Below are 13636 nucleotides of genomic sequence, written 5' to 3'. Positions count from 1 at the left end.
CTCCATCCTCTTACTTTGACCCTATGCATATCTACCTTCCTCATGTGTGTCTCTTGTAGACAGCATATGGTAGGGTTTTGGATTCTAATCCACTCTGGTATTCTCTTGCATTTTATGGGTGAGTTCATTCCATTCACATTCAGAATTATGATTACCAGCCGTGTATTTCCCAGCATTTTAATTTCTACTCCTAATCCTGCCTTTTCTTCTTTCACTATTTCCTTCTACCCCAATGTTTTGTTTTTTAATCAGTTTCCCTAATTCCCACTCTTATTTTACTTCCCTTTCTACACCCCTCCCTTCCTATTCCCCCCCCTATTTTCTTTACAGTCCTTTTAAACAACCCCCACCCTCTCCCTCCCTTATACTGCTTCCCTCCCCACAAGTCTGTTTGTTACCCTTCTATTTCCCTATAGGGCGCAAATCAATTCTCTGCCGTAATGGATTGGATTGTTTTTCCCTCTTTGGGTCAATTTCAATGCACATACGAGTTGAGTATTTCCTATCTCCAACCTCTTTACCCTTCCAGTGTATTGATGTTCTCCCCCCTTCCACCATGTGCTTCTTTGTGACATATAAATTTACCCCCTTCAATTTCTTTTCCCATTTCTTTTAGTATTAACCTTTTTTTAGCTCTAGTTGTGTGTGTATATATATATGCTCATGTACATACAAACACACACATATGTATGTATTGATGCATACATATATCTATATACATTATGTTTTGTCATTTCATCTTATACAGTTTGTTAGTGTTACCTCTAAGTGTACTCCTTCTAGCTGCCTGGGTGGTAATAACCATTTTTAGGTGTTACCAATGACCTCTTTTCTTATAGGGATGCATATCATTTTATTATTGGGTCTCTAAAAAAAAATGGTTTTTTTCTGTTTTGTTTTGCTCTTTTTTCCCTCTTTTTAAATTATCTTTTGATGATTCTCTTGAATTCTGTGCTTGGACATCAAATTTTCTGTACATATCTGGTCTTTTCTTTACAAATGCTTAGAATTCTTCTATTATGTTAAATGACCATACTTTCCCCTGTAAGAATATAGTCAGTTTTGCTGGGCAGTTGATTCTTGGTTGTAGATCTAGTTCCCTTTCTTTACGGAATATCATATTCCATGCCTCACTGTGGTTCCATGGTATCTGAATAACTTCTTCTTAGCAGCTTGTAATATTTTTCCTTGGTCTAATAGTTCTTGAATTTGGCTGTAACATTCCTGGGTGTTGTCAGTTGGGCATTAAGTACAGAAGGTGATCTGTGGATTCTTTCAATCTCCACTTTCTCCTCTTGTTCTACAATATCAGGGCAGTTTTCTTGGATAATTTCCTGTAGTATGATGTCTAGGCTTTTCCTTTTGTCATGGTCTTCTGATAGACCAATGATTCTTAAGTTGTCTCTCCTGGCACGATTTTATAAATCTTCTGTTTTGTGGATGAAATGCTTCATATTTTCCTCAATTTTTTTTCATTCATTAAATTTTGTTTTATAGTGTCCTGCTGCCTTGTGATGTCACTTGATTCTAGTTGTATTCTAGTTCTTAAAGACTAAATTTTATCCCTGGCTTTTTGGTCATCCTTCTCCTTCTGATCTGATTTTCTTTGGAGGTCATCTTTCATCCTCTATGCCTCATCTTTCATCTCCTTTGCCCCATCTTTCATCTTCTTTGCCTCATCTTTCATCTCTTTTGCCTCATTTTCAAGCTGGTTGATTTTGGCTTTCAGGACACTATTTTCTTGTTTTAATTCAAGTGCCTCTGTTTCCAGATGACTTATCTTGATTTTTAAATTCTTTTACCAATTGTCTTCAGCTTCTCTTAATTGTGTTTTGAATTGCATTTTGAGTTCTTCCAAAGCCTGTGTCCAATTCGCTGGAATTTCTGTTTTATTGTTTGGTATTTCCTCCTGCTCTGTTCCGTTTGCTCTTTGTTCATTACTTGTATAAAGAAACTATTGATTGTAATTTCTTTTTTCTTTTTCTGTTGTGTGTTCATAATTTGCCCCTTCTTTTCCCCCTGTAGTTGCCTACACTTTTGCTCCTCTCATTATGTGTTGGATCTGTGGGTCTGGGCTTTTCTGTCAGTCTTCACTTTTGGACTTTTGTCAGCAAGTCTCTCAGTGCAGGCTGTGGAGGAGGGGTTTTAGCTCTGGAGGCTTTGATTGGATTCAAGTCCAACAGTCTGTGAGGGAAGGGCGTTGGAGCTTGAGATTCCCTGACCTCTGAAGACTGTTGATGGGATTAAGTCCTGCTGGGTTGGGCTGGATGTGCCCTGAGGCAAAAACCTCCTGGAAGGGAGAAGCAATATGGAGGGTCTCTCCTACTGCAAGGAGGCTGCCCACTCTGTACTCCCTCTCCAGCTCCTTCCCCACCACCTGTGTTCAACGCTCTGAGTCTGGCACAACCCTGCCCGCAAGGTACTCCCTCCAGACTAGCACCTTTGTTTGCCCAGAGGTTCCATACTTAGCGCTCTAGGTGGGGGGAGGGAGGGGTCCCTGGGTCCTTTCTTCTCCCGTCCCCTTAAAGCCAAGTGTTCTCGAATTCTGGCTTTTGGGGCAGGGGGCGGACCTTTTATATTGAGTCCAACAGGAGGGTTCCTTGGCTCTGTTTTGTTGTTAGGTTTGATTTTCAGTCCCCTGGGAGCATTAAGTTTGTAATTGGTAAGGAAGGGTTTTCAGAGGTCTGAACTTTCACTGCCTCTATGCCGCCATCTTCGCACTATTTTTTTTTAAACCTTTACTTTCTGTCTTAGTATCAACCCTAAAGACAGAGGGGCAAGGGCTAGGAAAACAGAGTTAAGTCACTTGCCCAAGGTTGCATCGCTAGGAAGGATCAGAGACCAGATTTCAACCTAGTCCTCCTGACTCCATATTAGCACTATTAATCTTAAGAATAAGAAATGCGGGCTTCCAGGTAAACATGGCTGCAATCTAGAGGGGAATCGCTTCCTCTCCCCAGCACCAAACGAAATAGACTACCTCAAAAGAGCATGAAAATCATCTCTGGAAGAACGGAGGGACTCTCCAGCAACCCACAAAAACAAAGGTACGTGGGGTTTGAACATTTCCACACTATAAGGAGGAGAAAAAGCTTGCACAAAAACATGAACTGAGCTGCCCTTCCCTCTTCCCCCACGGAACCAGAGTAGGGGCTCAGAGTGCTCACCAGGACAGCGAGTGAGTAAGGAACGTCTCTGTGTGTGGGGGGCACACCAGGGTCCTTGGGATCTAAAAGCTGCTAGGGAACGACCTCTCAGGGTGGCTTCAATGGTGGACACTGCGCACTGGAGAGAGCGCAGACCGCAGGGCCCCTGCAAACTACGAACAGTGTGGAGTCTCGAGAAACTGTAAAAACTGCCTAAGGCCAAAGCTCCACTCCTCGCTGTAGTAAGGGGTGGGGGGCACGCCAGGCTCCCTGGAAACTGACAGGGACTACCAGAGAGCCACCCCTCAGAGCAGTTTTACAAGAGATTCCTGCGCACCTGTGAGAAGAGACCACAGAGCATGGGGGTGGGTGTGCTAACAAACCGTGGAGGCTGGGAAGAACTAGTCTGAGGCAACTTAAATCCACAGAAAACCCGCCCATATCACCCAGACCTCTGACCAAAAAGGAAAGGGGGAAAACAACCACCAAAGGGATGGCTCACACTGCCCAAAACCAACCCTCCAAGAAGAAAGGGAAAAAGGTGACTATTGAAAACTTTTATGGGGGGAATACCCAAGGGACAGAAGAGAAAGAGGATGAAATTCAAACAAAATCAAAACATGCCCACCAAAATGGAAATTATCCACCAGCTCTGGAAGAACTCAAATTGGAGCTTATCCAAAAGATGGAAACCTTCTGGCAAGAAAAAATGGGAAAAAATTCAGAAAGAGCTCAGCAGCCTGACAAACAAGACCTCATTATTGGAGAAAGAGCTGGAAGCCTCTTAACAGAAGGGTAGACCAAGCTGAAAAGCAAAACCAGTCCCTAAAAAACAGAATTTAGCAACTGGAAGACAGTGATCTTGCAAAACAGCAAGAATTAATAAAGCAAAGTCAAAAAATTAATGAATTAAAAGAAAACATAAAATATCTCACTGGCAAGGTGACAGACCAGGAAAATGGAGGAAGGAGAGACAATTTGAGAATCATTGGTCTGTCCAAAAAAACAGAGATAGACAAAAACCTTGGATGCCATACTACAGGAGATTATAGAAGAAAATTGCCCAAATGTTCTCGAGCAAGGGGGCAATATAGAAATAGAAAGGGTTCATAGAACACATTCTCAACTAAATCCCCAAAAGACAACCCCCAAGAATGTAATCACCCAATTCAAGAGCTTCCAAGCTAAAGAGAAAAATCTTATAAGAAGCCAAGAAGAGGAGCTTCAGATATAGAGGAGCCCCCATAAGGATCACACATGACTTAGCAGCAAACATGCTAAGAGACCTCAAAGTATGGAACATGATGTTTAGAAAGGCAAGAGAGCTGGGTCTCCAACCAAGAATCAACTACCCATCAAAACTGACTATACTTCCAGGGGAAAGTATGGGCATTCAACAAAATAGAAGATTTCCAAGTATTCCCTAAGAAAAGACCAGAAATTAGTGGAAAATTTGACATCCAAACACAGAGAGCAAGAGAAACATGAAAAGTTAAATATGAAAGAAAGGGAAAAGGAGATAAATCTTATCTTTTTCTTTTATTCAAACTCTCTTCTATAAGGAATACATTTATATAAAATTATATATATTAATATGTGGGGAAAATGTAATGTTTAACTCTCAAAGATTGTATACATCATAAGAGTAGTTAGAAGAATCACACATAGGGAAAGATTGGGGCATCAAGACAATTTGGTGAAAGGGGGTCTGAAAGAAAAAGGTAGGGGGGGAATCACTGATGGTACTAAGATCTACTTCAAGAAATAGAGGGGAAAAAAACTAAAAAGAATAATCTTTCCCACACAAAGATACACATGGGAAGGGAAGATACAATAAAGGGAATGAGAGGGGAAGAATTCTCCTATGAGAAGGAGAGGAAGAGAGCGCGAAGTGGTATTACTTAAACCTTACTCTCAGTGAAATCAATTCTGAGAGCTTAGAACATCTAAATCCATTGGGATCTTGAATTCTATCTTATCCAACAGGGTAAGAGAGAAGGGGAAATTAAGGAGGGGGAGGGGGCATAAAAAGGGAGGGAAGGAGAGGGAGGAGGGGAAGGGTACAAAAAAGGGAGGGGCTAGAAAGGGAAGCACATCAAGGGAGGGGACTAGGGGTACTGATCTAAAGTAAATCACTGGTTTAAAGGTTATAGCTAAAGAAGAAAGGTCAGAATTAGGGGAGGATATCAAAATGGGAATCTACAAGTGACAATCATAACTTTGAACACGAATGGGATGAACTCGCCCATAAAATGTAGACAAATAGCAGATTGGATTAGAACCCAAAACCCTACCTATATTGTCTTCAAGAAACATATATGAGGCGGGTTGATACTCACATGGTTAGAATTAAAGGATGGAGTAAGACCTTTTGGGACTCAACTGACAGAAAGAAGACAGGAGTTGCAATCGTAATACCTGACAAAGCCAAAGCAAAAATAGACCAGATTAAAAGGAATAGGGAAGGTAAATATATTCTGTTAAAAGGGAGTATAGACAAAGAGGAAATATCACTAATCAACATGTATGCATCAAATGGTATAGCACCTAAATTTCTAATGGAGAAACTAGGAGAATTGAAGGAGGAAATACACAGTAAAACCATATTAGTGGGAGACTTGAACCAACCACTATCAAATTTAGATAAATCAAATAAAAAAATAAATAAATAAGAAAGAGGTACAAGATTTGAATGAAATCTTAGAAAAATTAGAGTTAATAGATATATGGAGAAAAATAAATAGGGACAAAAAGGAATACACATTCTTCTCAGCACCACATAGCATATTCACAAAGATTGATCATACACTAGGTCACAGAAACATGGCATACAAATGCAGAAAAGCTGAAATAATAAATGCAATCTTTTCAGATCATAAGGCAATAAAAATAATGATCAGTAAGGGTACATGGAGAACCAAATCAAAAATTAATTACAAATTAAATAATATGATACTCCAAAATCGGTTAGAGAACAAATCATAGAAACAATAATTTCATTGAGGAAAATGACAATGGTGAAACATCTTTCCAAACCTTATGGGATGCAGTCAAAGCAGCACTCAGGGGAAAATTCATATGCCTCAGTGCATATATTAACAAATTACGGAGGGCAGAGATCAATGAATTGGAAATGCAAATCAAAAAACTTGAAAGCGAACAAATTAAAAACCCCCAGAAGAAAACCAAACTAGAAATCCTAAAAATTAAGGGAGAAATTAATAAAATTGAAAGTGATAGAACTATCGAACTAATAAACAAGACTAGAAATTAGCACTTTGAAAAAACAGACAAAATAGACAAAGAACTGGTCAATCTAATTAAAAAAGGAAAGAAGAAAACCAAATTAACCGCATCAAAGATGAAAAGGGGGACCTCACCTCCAATGAAGAGGAAATTAAGGCAATCATTAAAAATTACTTTGCCCAACTATATGGCAATAAATATACCAACCTACGTGATATAGATGAATATTTACAAAATATAAATTGCCTAGACTAACAGAAGAAGAAATAGAATTCTTAAATAATCCCATATCAGAAAAAGAAATCCAACAGGCCATCAAAGAACTCTCTAAGAAAAAAATTCCCAGGGCCTGATGGATTCACAAGTGAATTCTATCAAACATTCAAAGAACAGTTAATCCCAATACTATACAAACTATTTGACATAATAAGCAAAGAGGGAGTTCTACCAAATTCCTTTTATGACACAAACATGGTACTGATTCCAAAGCCAGGCAGATCAAAAACGGAGAAAGAAAACTACAGACCAATATCCCTAATGAATATAGATGCAAAAATATTAAATAGGATACTAGCAAAAAAAACTCCAGCAAGTGATCAGGAGAGTCATTCACTATGACCAACTAGGATTTATACCAGGAATGCAGGGCTGGTTCAATATTAGGAAAACCATCCACATAATTGACCATATCAACAAACAGACAAAAATCACATGATTATCTCAATAGATGCAGACAAAGCCTTTGATAAAATACAAGACCCATTCCTATTAAAAACACTAGAAAGGCTAGGCCTAGAGATGGGAGGCCCTAGGTTCAAATCTGGCCTCAGACACTTCCCAGCTGTGTGACCCTGGGCAAGTCACTTGACCCCCATTGCCTAGCCCTTACCACTCTTCTGTCTTGGAGCCTATACACAGTATTGACTCCAAGACGGAAGGTAAGGGTTTAAAAAAAAAAACACTAGAAAGCATAGGAATAGAAGGGTCGTTCCTAAAAATAATAAACAGTATATATCTAAAACCATCAACTAATATCATCTGCAATAGGGATAAACTAGATGCAGTCCCAATAAGATCAGGAGTAAAACAAGGATGCCCATTATCACCTCTATTATTTAACATTGTACTAGAAACACTAGCAGTAGCAATTAGAGAAGAAAAAGAAATTGAAGGCATTAAAATAGGCAAGGAGGAGACCAAGTTATCGTTCTTTGTGGATGATATGAAGGTCTACTTAAAGAATCCTAGAGAATCAACCAAAAAGCTAGTTGAAATAATCAACAACTTTAGCAAAGTTGCAGCTTACAAAATAAACCCGCATAAGTAATCAGCATTTCTATATATTTCCAACACAGCTCAGCAGCAAGAATTAGAAAGAGAAATCCCATTCAAAATCACCTTAGACAAAAAAAAATACTTAGGAATCTATCTCCCAAGACTAACGCAGGAACTATATGAACACAAGTACAAAACACTCTCCACACAACTAAAACTAGACTTGAGCAATTGGAAAAACATTAACTTCTCATGGGAAGGACAAGCCAATATAATAAAAATGACCATCCTACCCAAGCTTATTTATCTATTTAGCATCATACCCATCAAACTACCAAAAAACTTTTTTTCTGAATTAGAAAAAAATCACAACAAAGTTCATTTGGAAGAACAAAAAAATCAAGGATATCCAGGGAAATAATGAAAAAAATATAAAGGAAGGTGGCCTTGCAGTCCCAGATCTCAAACTCTATTATAAAGCAGTGGTCATCAAAACAATTTGGTACTGGATAAGAGACAGAAAGGAGGATTAGTGGAACAGACTTGGGGTAAGTGACCCCAGCAAGACAGTATATGACAAACCCAAAGACCCCAGCTTCTGGGACAAAATCCCACTATTTGATAAAAACGGCTGGGAAAACTAGAAGACAGTGTGGGAGAGATTAGGTTTGAATCAACACCTCACACCCTACACCAAGATAAACTCAGAATGGATGAACGACTTGAACATAAAGAAGGAAACTATAAGTAAATTAGGTCAATACACCTAACAGACCTGTGGGAAGGGAAAGACTTTAAAACCAAGCAAGATGTAGAAAGAGTCACAAAATGTAAAATAAACAATTTTGATTACATCAAATTTGATTACATCAAAAAAAAAGTTTTTGTACAAACAAAACCAATGTAACCAAAATGAGAAGTGAAGCAACAAATTGAGAAACAATTTTCATAACAAAATCTTCTGACAAAGGTCTAATTACTCAAATTTATAAAGAGCTAAATCAATTGTACAAAAAATCAAGCCATTCTCCAATTGATAAATGGGCAAGGGACATGAACAGGCAGTTTTCAGCCAAAGAAATCGAAACTATTAATAAGCACTTGAAAAAGTGCTCTAAATCTCTTACAATCAGAGAGATGCAAATCAAAACAACTCTGAGGTATCTCCTCACACCTAGCAGATTGGCTAACATGACAGCAAAGGAAAGTAATGAATGCTAGAGGGGATGTGGCAAAGTAGGGACATTAATTCATTGCTGGTGGAGTTGTGAATTGATCCAACCATTCTGGAGGGGAATTTGGAACTATGCCCAAAGGGCGATAAAAGACTGTCTGCCCTATGATCCAACCATAGCACTGCTGGGCCTGTACCCCAAAGAGATAATAAGGAAAAAGACACATACAGGAATATTCATAGCTGCACTCTTTGTGGTGGCCAAAGATTGGAAAATGAGGGGATGCCCTTCAATTGGGGAATGGCTAAACAAATTGTGATATATGTTGGTGATCAAATATTATTGTGGTAAAAGGAATAAAAAAGTGGAGGAATTCCATGGAGACTGGAACAATCTTCAGGAAGTCATGCAGATCGAATGGAGCAGAACCAGGAAAACATTTTACACAAAGACTGAAACACTGTGGTACAATTGAATGTAATGGACTTCTCCATTAGTGTCAATACAATGTCCCTGAACATTCTGCAGGGATCTAAGAGAAAAAAACACTATCCACAAGCAAAAGACAAATTGTGGAAGTAAAAACACCGAAGAAAAGCAACTGTTTGACTACAGGTGTTGAGGGGACATGAATGAGGAGAGACTAAATGAACACCCTAATACAAATACCAACAACATGAAAATGGGTTTGAATCAAGGACACAGTGATACCCAGTGGAATCATGCGTCAGCTAGGGGAGGGCTAGTGGGAGAGGCGGAGGAAAAGAAAATGATCTGTGTTTCCAAGAAATAATGTTTGAAAATGACCAAATAAAATAATGTTTAAATTGGGAAAAAAAGAAAGAAATAGACTTCCTTACATGACATGGAAAAAAAAAAGAATAAGAAATGTAGGGCACTTAAATCATGGTCTATATTTTTCTTAATTGTTATCCACTGAGCAACAACTTGGAAACAAAATATTGTAGCACAGTATTACATAAATATTGCTTATCTATTTATTTGCTGGCAAAAATAAAAAGCTGATCTTAATGTAAGTTGTGTTGCTGTTGTGTCTTAAATATTCAGACTCATGATCTCAAACTGTCAAACAAGGTGTTTTATACCCCCATAAAATATTTTTTAAGCTTTCTAAGATGTATGTTAACAGTATATTTATTCACTGTGATTTCATGAGTTTATCAGAGTGGGATGGGAACTCCTTCTACCAACACATTCTGCAATCCTGCACATCCTAAAATGTCTATACGTCTTAAAGAAGATATTCTTAGTGTGGAACCTATGAATGTGGATTTTAATTTTTTTCCTTTTTTAATGTTTTATCTTTATTTTATTTTAATAACAAATTTCCTCATAAGTTTTCCAAAGTTTTATGATTCATGTTGTCTCTCTCCTTTCTTTCTGGAGTTGACAAGCAACTCAATCTGGGTTATACATCACGCAAAACATATTTCCATATTATCCATCTTTGTAAGTGATTAATAAAACCATAACCCCAAATCATTTACCCAAATAAATGAGTGATAAATCATGTTTTCATCTGCATTTATACTCCAACAGTTCTTTCTCTGGAAGTGGAGAGCATTCTTTTTTATAAGTCCCTTAGAATTGTCCTGGATCATAATATTTCTATTCGTACCAAAGTCTATCACATTTGATCATTCCACAATATTGTAGTTAATGTGCATAATGTTCTCCTAGCTCTGCTTATTTCACTCTGCATCAGTTCATGTAGGTCTTTCTAGCTCTTTCTGAAGTCATCCTGTTCATCATTCCTTATAGCACAATAGTATTCCATCACCAACATATATACCATTTTGTTCAACCATTTCCCAATTGAAGGACATGAAGGGAGACCTTAGTTTCCAATTTTTTGCCACCACAAAAGGCACAACTACAAATATTTTTGTACAACAAGTCCTTTTCCCATTTTTTTTTCATCTCTTTGGGATACAGACCTAGTAGTAGTATTGCTGGATCAAAAGATATGCATTCTTTTATAGCCCTTTGGGTATAATTCCAAATTGCCCTCCAGAATGGCTGCATCAATTCACAACTTCACCAACAATGCATTAGTGTCCCAATTTTGCCACTGAATGTAGATTTTTAAAAATTTTATAAATATATTTCATATAATCTATTTCCTTTGTAATCCTAAATATTTTACTTTATGCACTTAAAAATATATTTTAAAGAATCCATAGGCTTCACCAGACTGCCAAAAGGATCCAGGAAATACACAAAAGGTAAAGAATGCCTGGTTTAGAGAGTTGTCAGATTAAAGGAGCCACCTATGGTCACATGACTAAGAGATATTAGAAGTATTATTTGAAATCAAATCTTACTGGCACAGGGTCCAACACACTATCATAGTGATAGCAAATCTTTTAGAGACTGAGTACCCAAATTGCAACTTTCATTACACAAGTGAGCCACACCCTTACCCTAGAATAGGGAGGGAGGAAGTATTACCATTGGGCTGCTTGGCAGGGGCAGGTGATGTGAGAAATGTTCTCAGTCAAGCATGAAGAGGGGGAAAGGAGAAGTCACCTTTGGCATGCACATCATAGGTTCACCAATATGGCTCTCTCTCTTCCCTCACAGTATCTCTCCAGTAATAATACCCATACACACATACTGACTCCAACAATGAATAAAAAGCTCAAATTGTCCATCCTACCCTGTTCCACAAGTAGTCCTGATTTTTCGTGATTCAGTAGCTTAGACTCTTTATTTGTTCTGTCCAGCTCTCGCTGACAGTCAATTAGTTTCCTTTCCTTTTCTCTTACTGTTCTCTGATGGTTATGGTACATATCATTTAGCTGTTCATCAGTCCCTTGAAATACCTGGGTAAAACCAAAATAAAAAGCTTTAAAATAAAATTGTAAGAAGATAATGGCATTATTTTAACTGGCAGTAATTTGCATATGTAGGCCATTGTTTTAGAAGGGAAATAAAAACCAAAGCTTCAAAAGGCACTATTATCCATACAAAAACAAATTAATATAAAAATAATTATCTTTTTCAAAAAGAATAGGGGAATATCATGGTTTAGTACAATAAAATCTTTTATACAACTTATATTCTAAAGTAGAATAAAACTTTAATACAAACCTTTTCCATTTTCTGCTCTAGTTCACTGTTGTCCTTTTCCATTTGCTTCTTTCTACTCTCCAGAGCTTTAATGTCATTGTCAAGCCTCACTATTTTGGAAAGATTCTGTTCAATTTCTTTTAGATGGGTCTAAAAAATGAAACAAGGCTCTTTATTCATGAAACTCATTCTAATATAATTTGTTGATTTAGCACATTTTAAATACTCATAGAACTTAATTTAGTTGAACATACTGCATTTAAGAATAGCAAAAAAGCTTCAACAGTAGGGAATTTTAAATTTATGCAGAGCAAGAATTTTTAAGGAAATCAGTCTTTTCATATATCCCACAAAACAAGAGGAATCTCCAGTCCAGCACCAAGAAATATACAAAAATCAATTTAACACAGAAGACATAAAAAAGATCTATATAAAGACAATTTTAAAATTATTTTTGACAGAAATTGAGGCAGAATAAATGAAAGGATAAGGGCAAAGAGATGTGGAGAAAGCACTAGACTGGGAGACAGGAAGATCTAGTTTCAAATTCAGATTCAGATAATAGCTGTGTGATCCTGAAAATGTCACTTAACTGCTATTTGCCTCAGTTTCCTCATCTGTGAAACAGAAACAATAATAGCACCTACCTCAGTGGGTTTTTGTGAGAATCAAATGAGATATCTGTAAAATGCTTAGCATAGTCCCTGGCACATGGTAGGCACTATTTAAATGCTAGCTTTTATTATCATATTCCCATTCATCATTAGGTCAAACAAATACTATACTTATCTATCGAGCTGATTTTTTGCAATACAAGTCAATTACAATACAATAATGCAATACAATACTAATTAAAGTTATAGAATAGTGGTTTAAATTGTAAGGAGTAAGTTCCTCAAGTAAGAAATTACATTAACATTATTAACAGAGTACCCTGAATTCATCAAAGGAGGATTGCTAAAAATTTAAGGTATCTCAAAGCACTTGGCTTGGGAATGAATGAAAAAGCATTTATTAAATACTTACCATATACTAACCACTGTGATAAGCACTAAGGACACAAATGCAACTCCTATCCATAAGAAGCTTACATTCTAATAGGAGTAAATAATATATATAGGGGTATTGTGACTTGAGAGAGGGATATTTTGGTTTGAAGGGATAAGCTTAGGGAGCCATAGAGGAGTTTAACTGTATAATATCATTTCAAAGTCACCAATGAGCTCTTCATTGCCGAACCTGATGTATTTCCTTAATCCACATCCTTCTGGTTTTCTCTGTTGCTTAAGACATGGTTGACACACTCTTTTTGCATATTTTCTCTCTTCTATGTATTTTTATATCACTGGCATTTCTTAGGTTTCCTACCTGTATAATGGCTTCTTCTCAATCTCCTTTACTGCTCATCTTTCATATCACCTTCACTAACTATAGACATACTCCTAGAGCTCTCTCTGGCCCTCTTCTATTCTTTCTCTATACTCTCTTCCTTAGATATTGTATTAGGTGGTTGTTCCTTTAAGGATTATGGTAATGAGGAATCAAATCTGCCTCCCTCCTCCCTTTTCCCTCCCACTTTAGTTAATCTCTTCAGTTGGTGACAAACTGGGATTCAGTTCTGAGTAAATAGCCTGATATATCTAATAGATAACTCACTCTTTAAATGGTTGGAACAAGAAGTTTATTTAAGGAATGGGAAGG

General features: G+C 37.3%; 1 protein-coding gene across 2 annotated transcripts in view; it reads right to left on the bottom strand.

The window, feature by feature from the left end:
- Positions 1-13636, bottom strand: part of RAD50 (RAD50 double strand break repair protein) — a 102271-nt gene that overhangs the window by 72547 nt on the left and 16088 nt on the right. For both annotated transcript variants that reach the window (XM_001366157.5, XM_007473444.3), the window contains exons 7-8: positions 11957-12085; positions 11523-11688 (exon numbers count right to left, since the gene is read on the bottom strand). In XM_001366157.5, the coding sequence (XP_001366194.1) occupies positions 11523-11688; positions 11957-12085 (295 nt within the window). The remainder of the gene's footprint in view (positions 1-11522; positions 11689-11956; positions 12086-13636) is intronic.

This window comes from Monodelphis domestica, chromosome 1 (assembly GCF_027887165.1).
Source record: "Monodelphis domestica isolate mMonDom1 chromosome 1, mMonDom1.pri, whole genome shotgun sequence".
Lineage (NCBI taxonomy): Eukaryota > Metazoa > Chordata > Mammalia > Didelphimorphia > Didelphidae > Monodelphis > Monodelphis domestica.
This window is presented reverse-complemented; position numbering and strand designations above follow the sequence as displayed.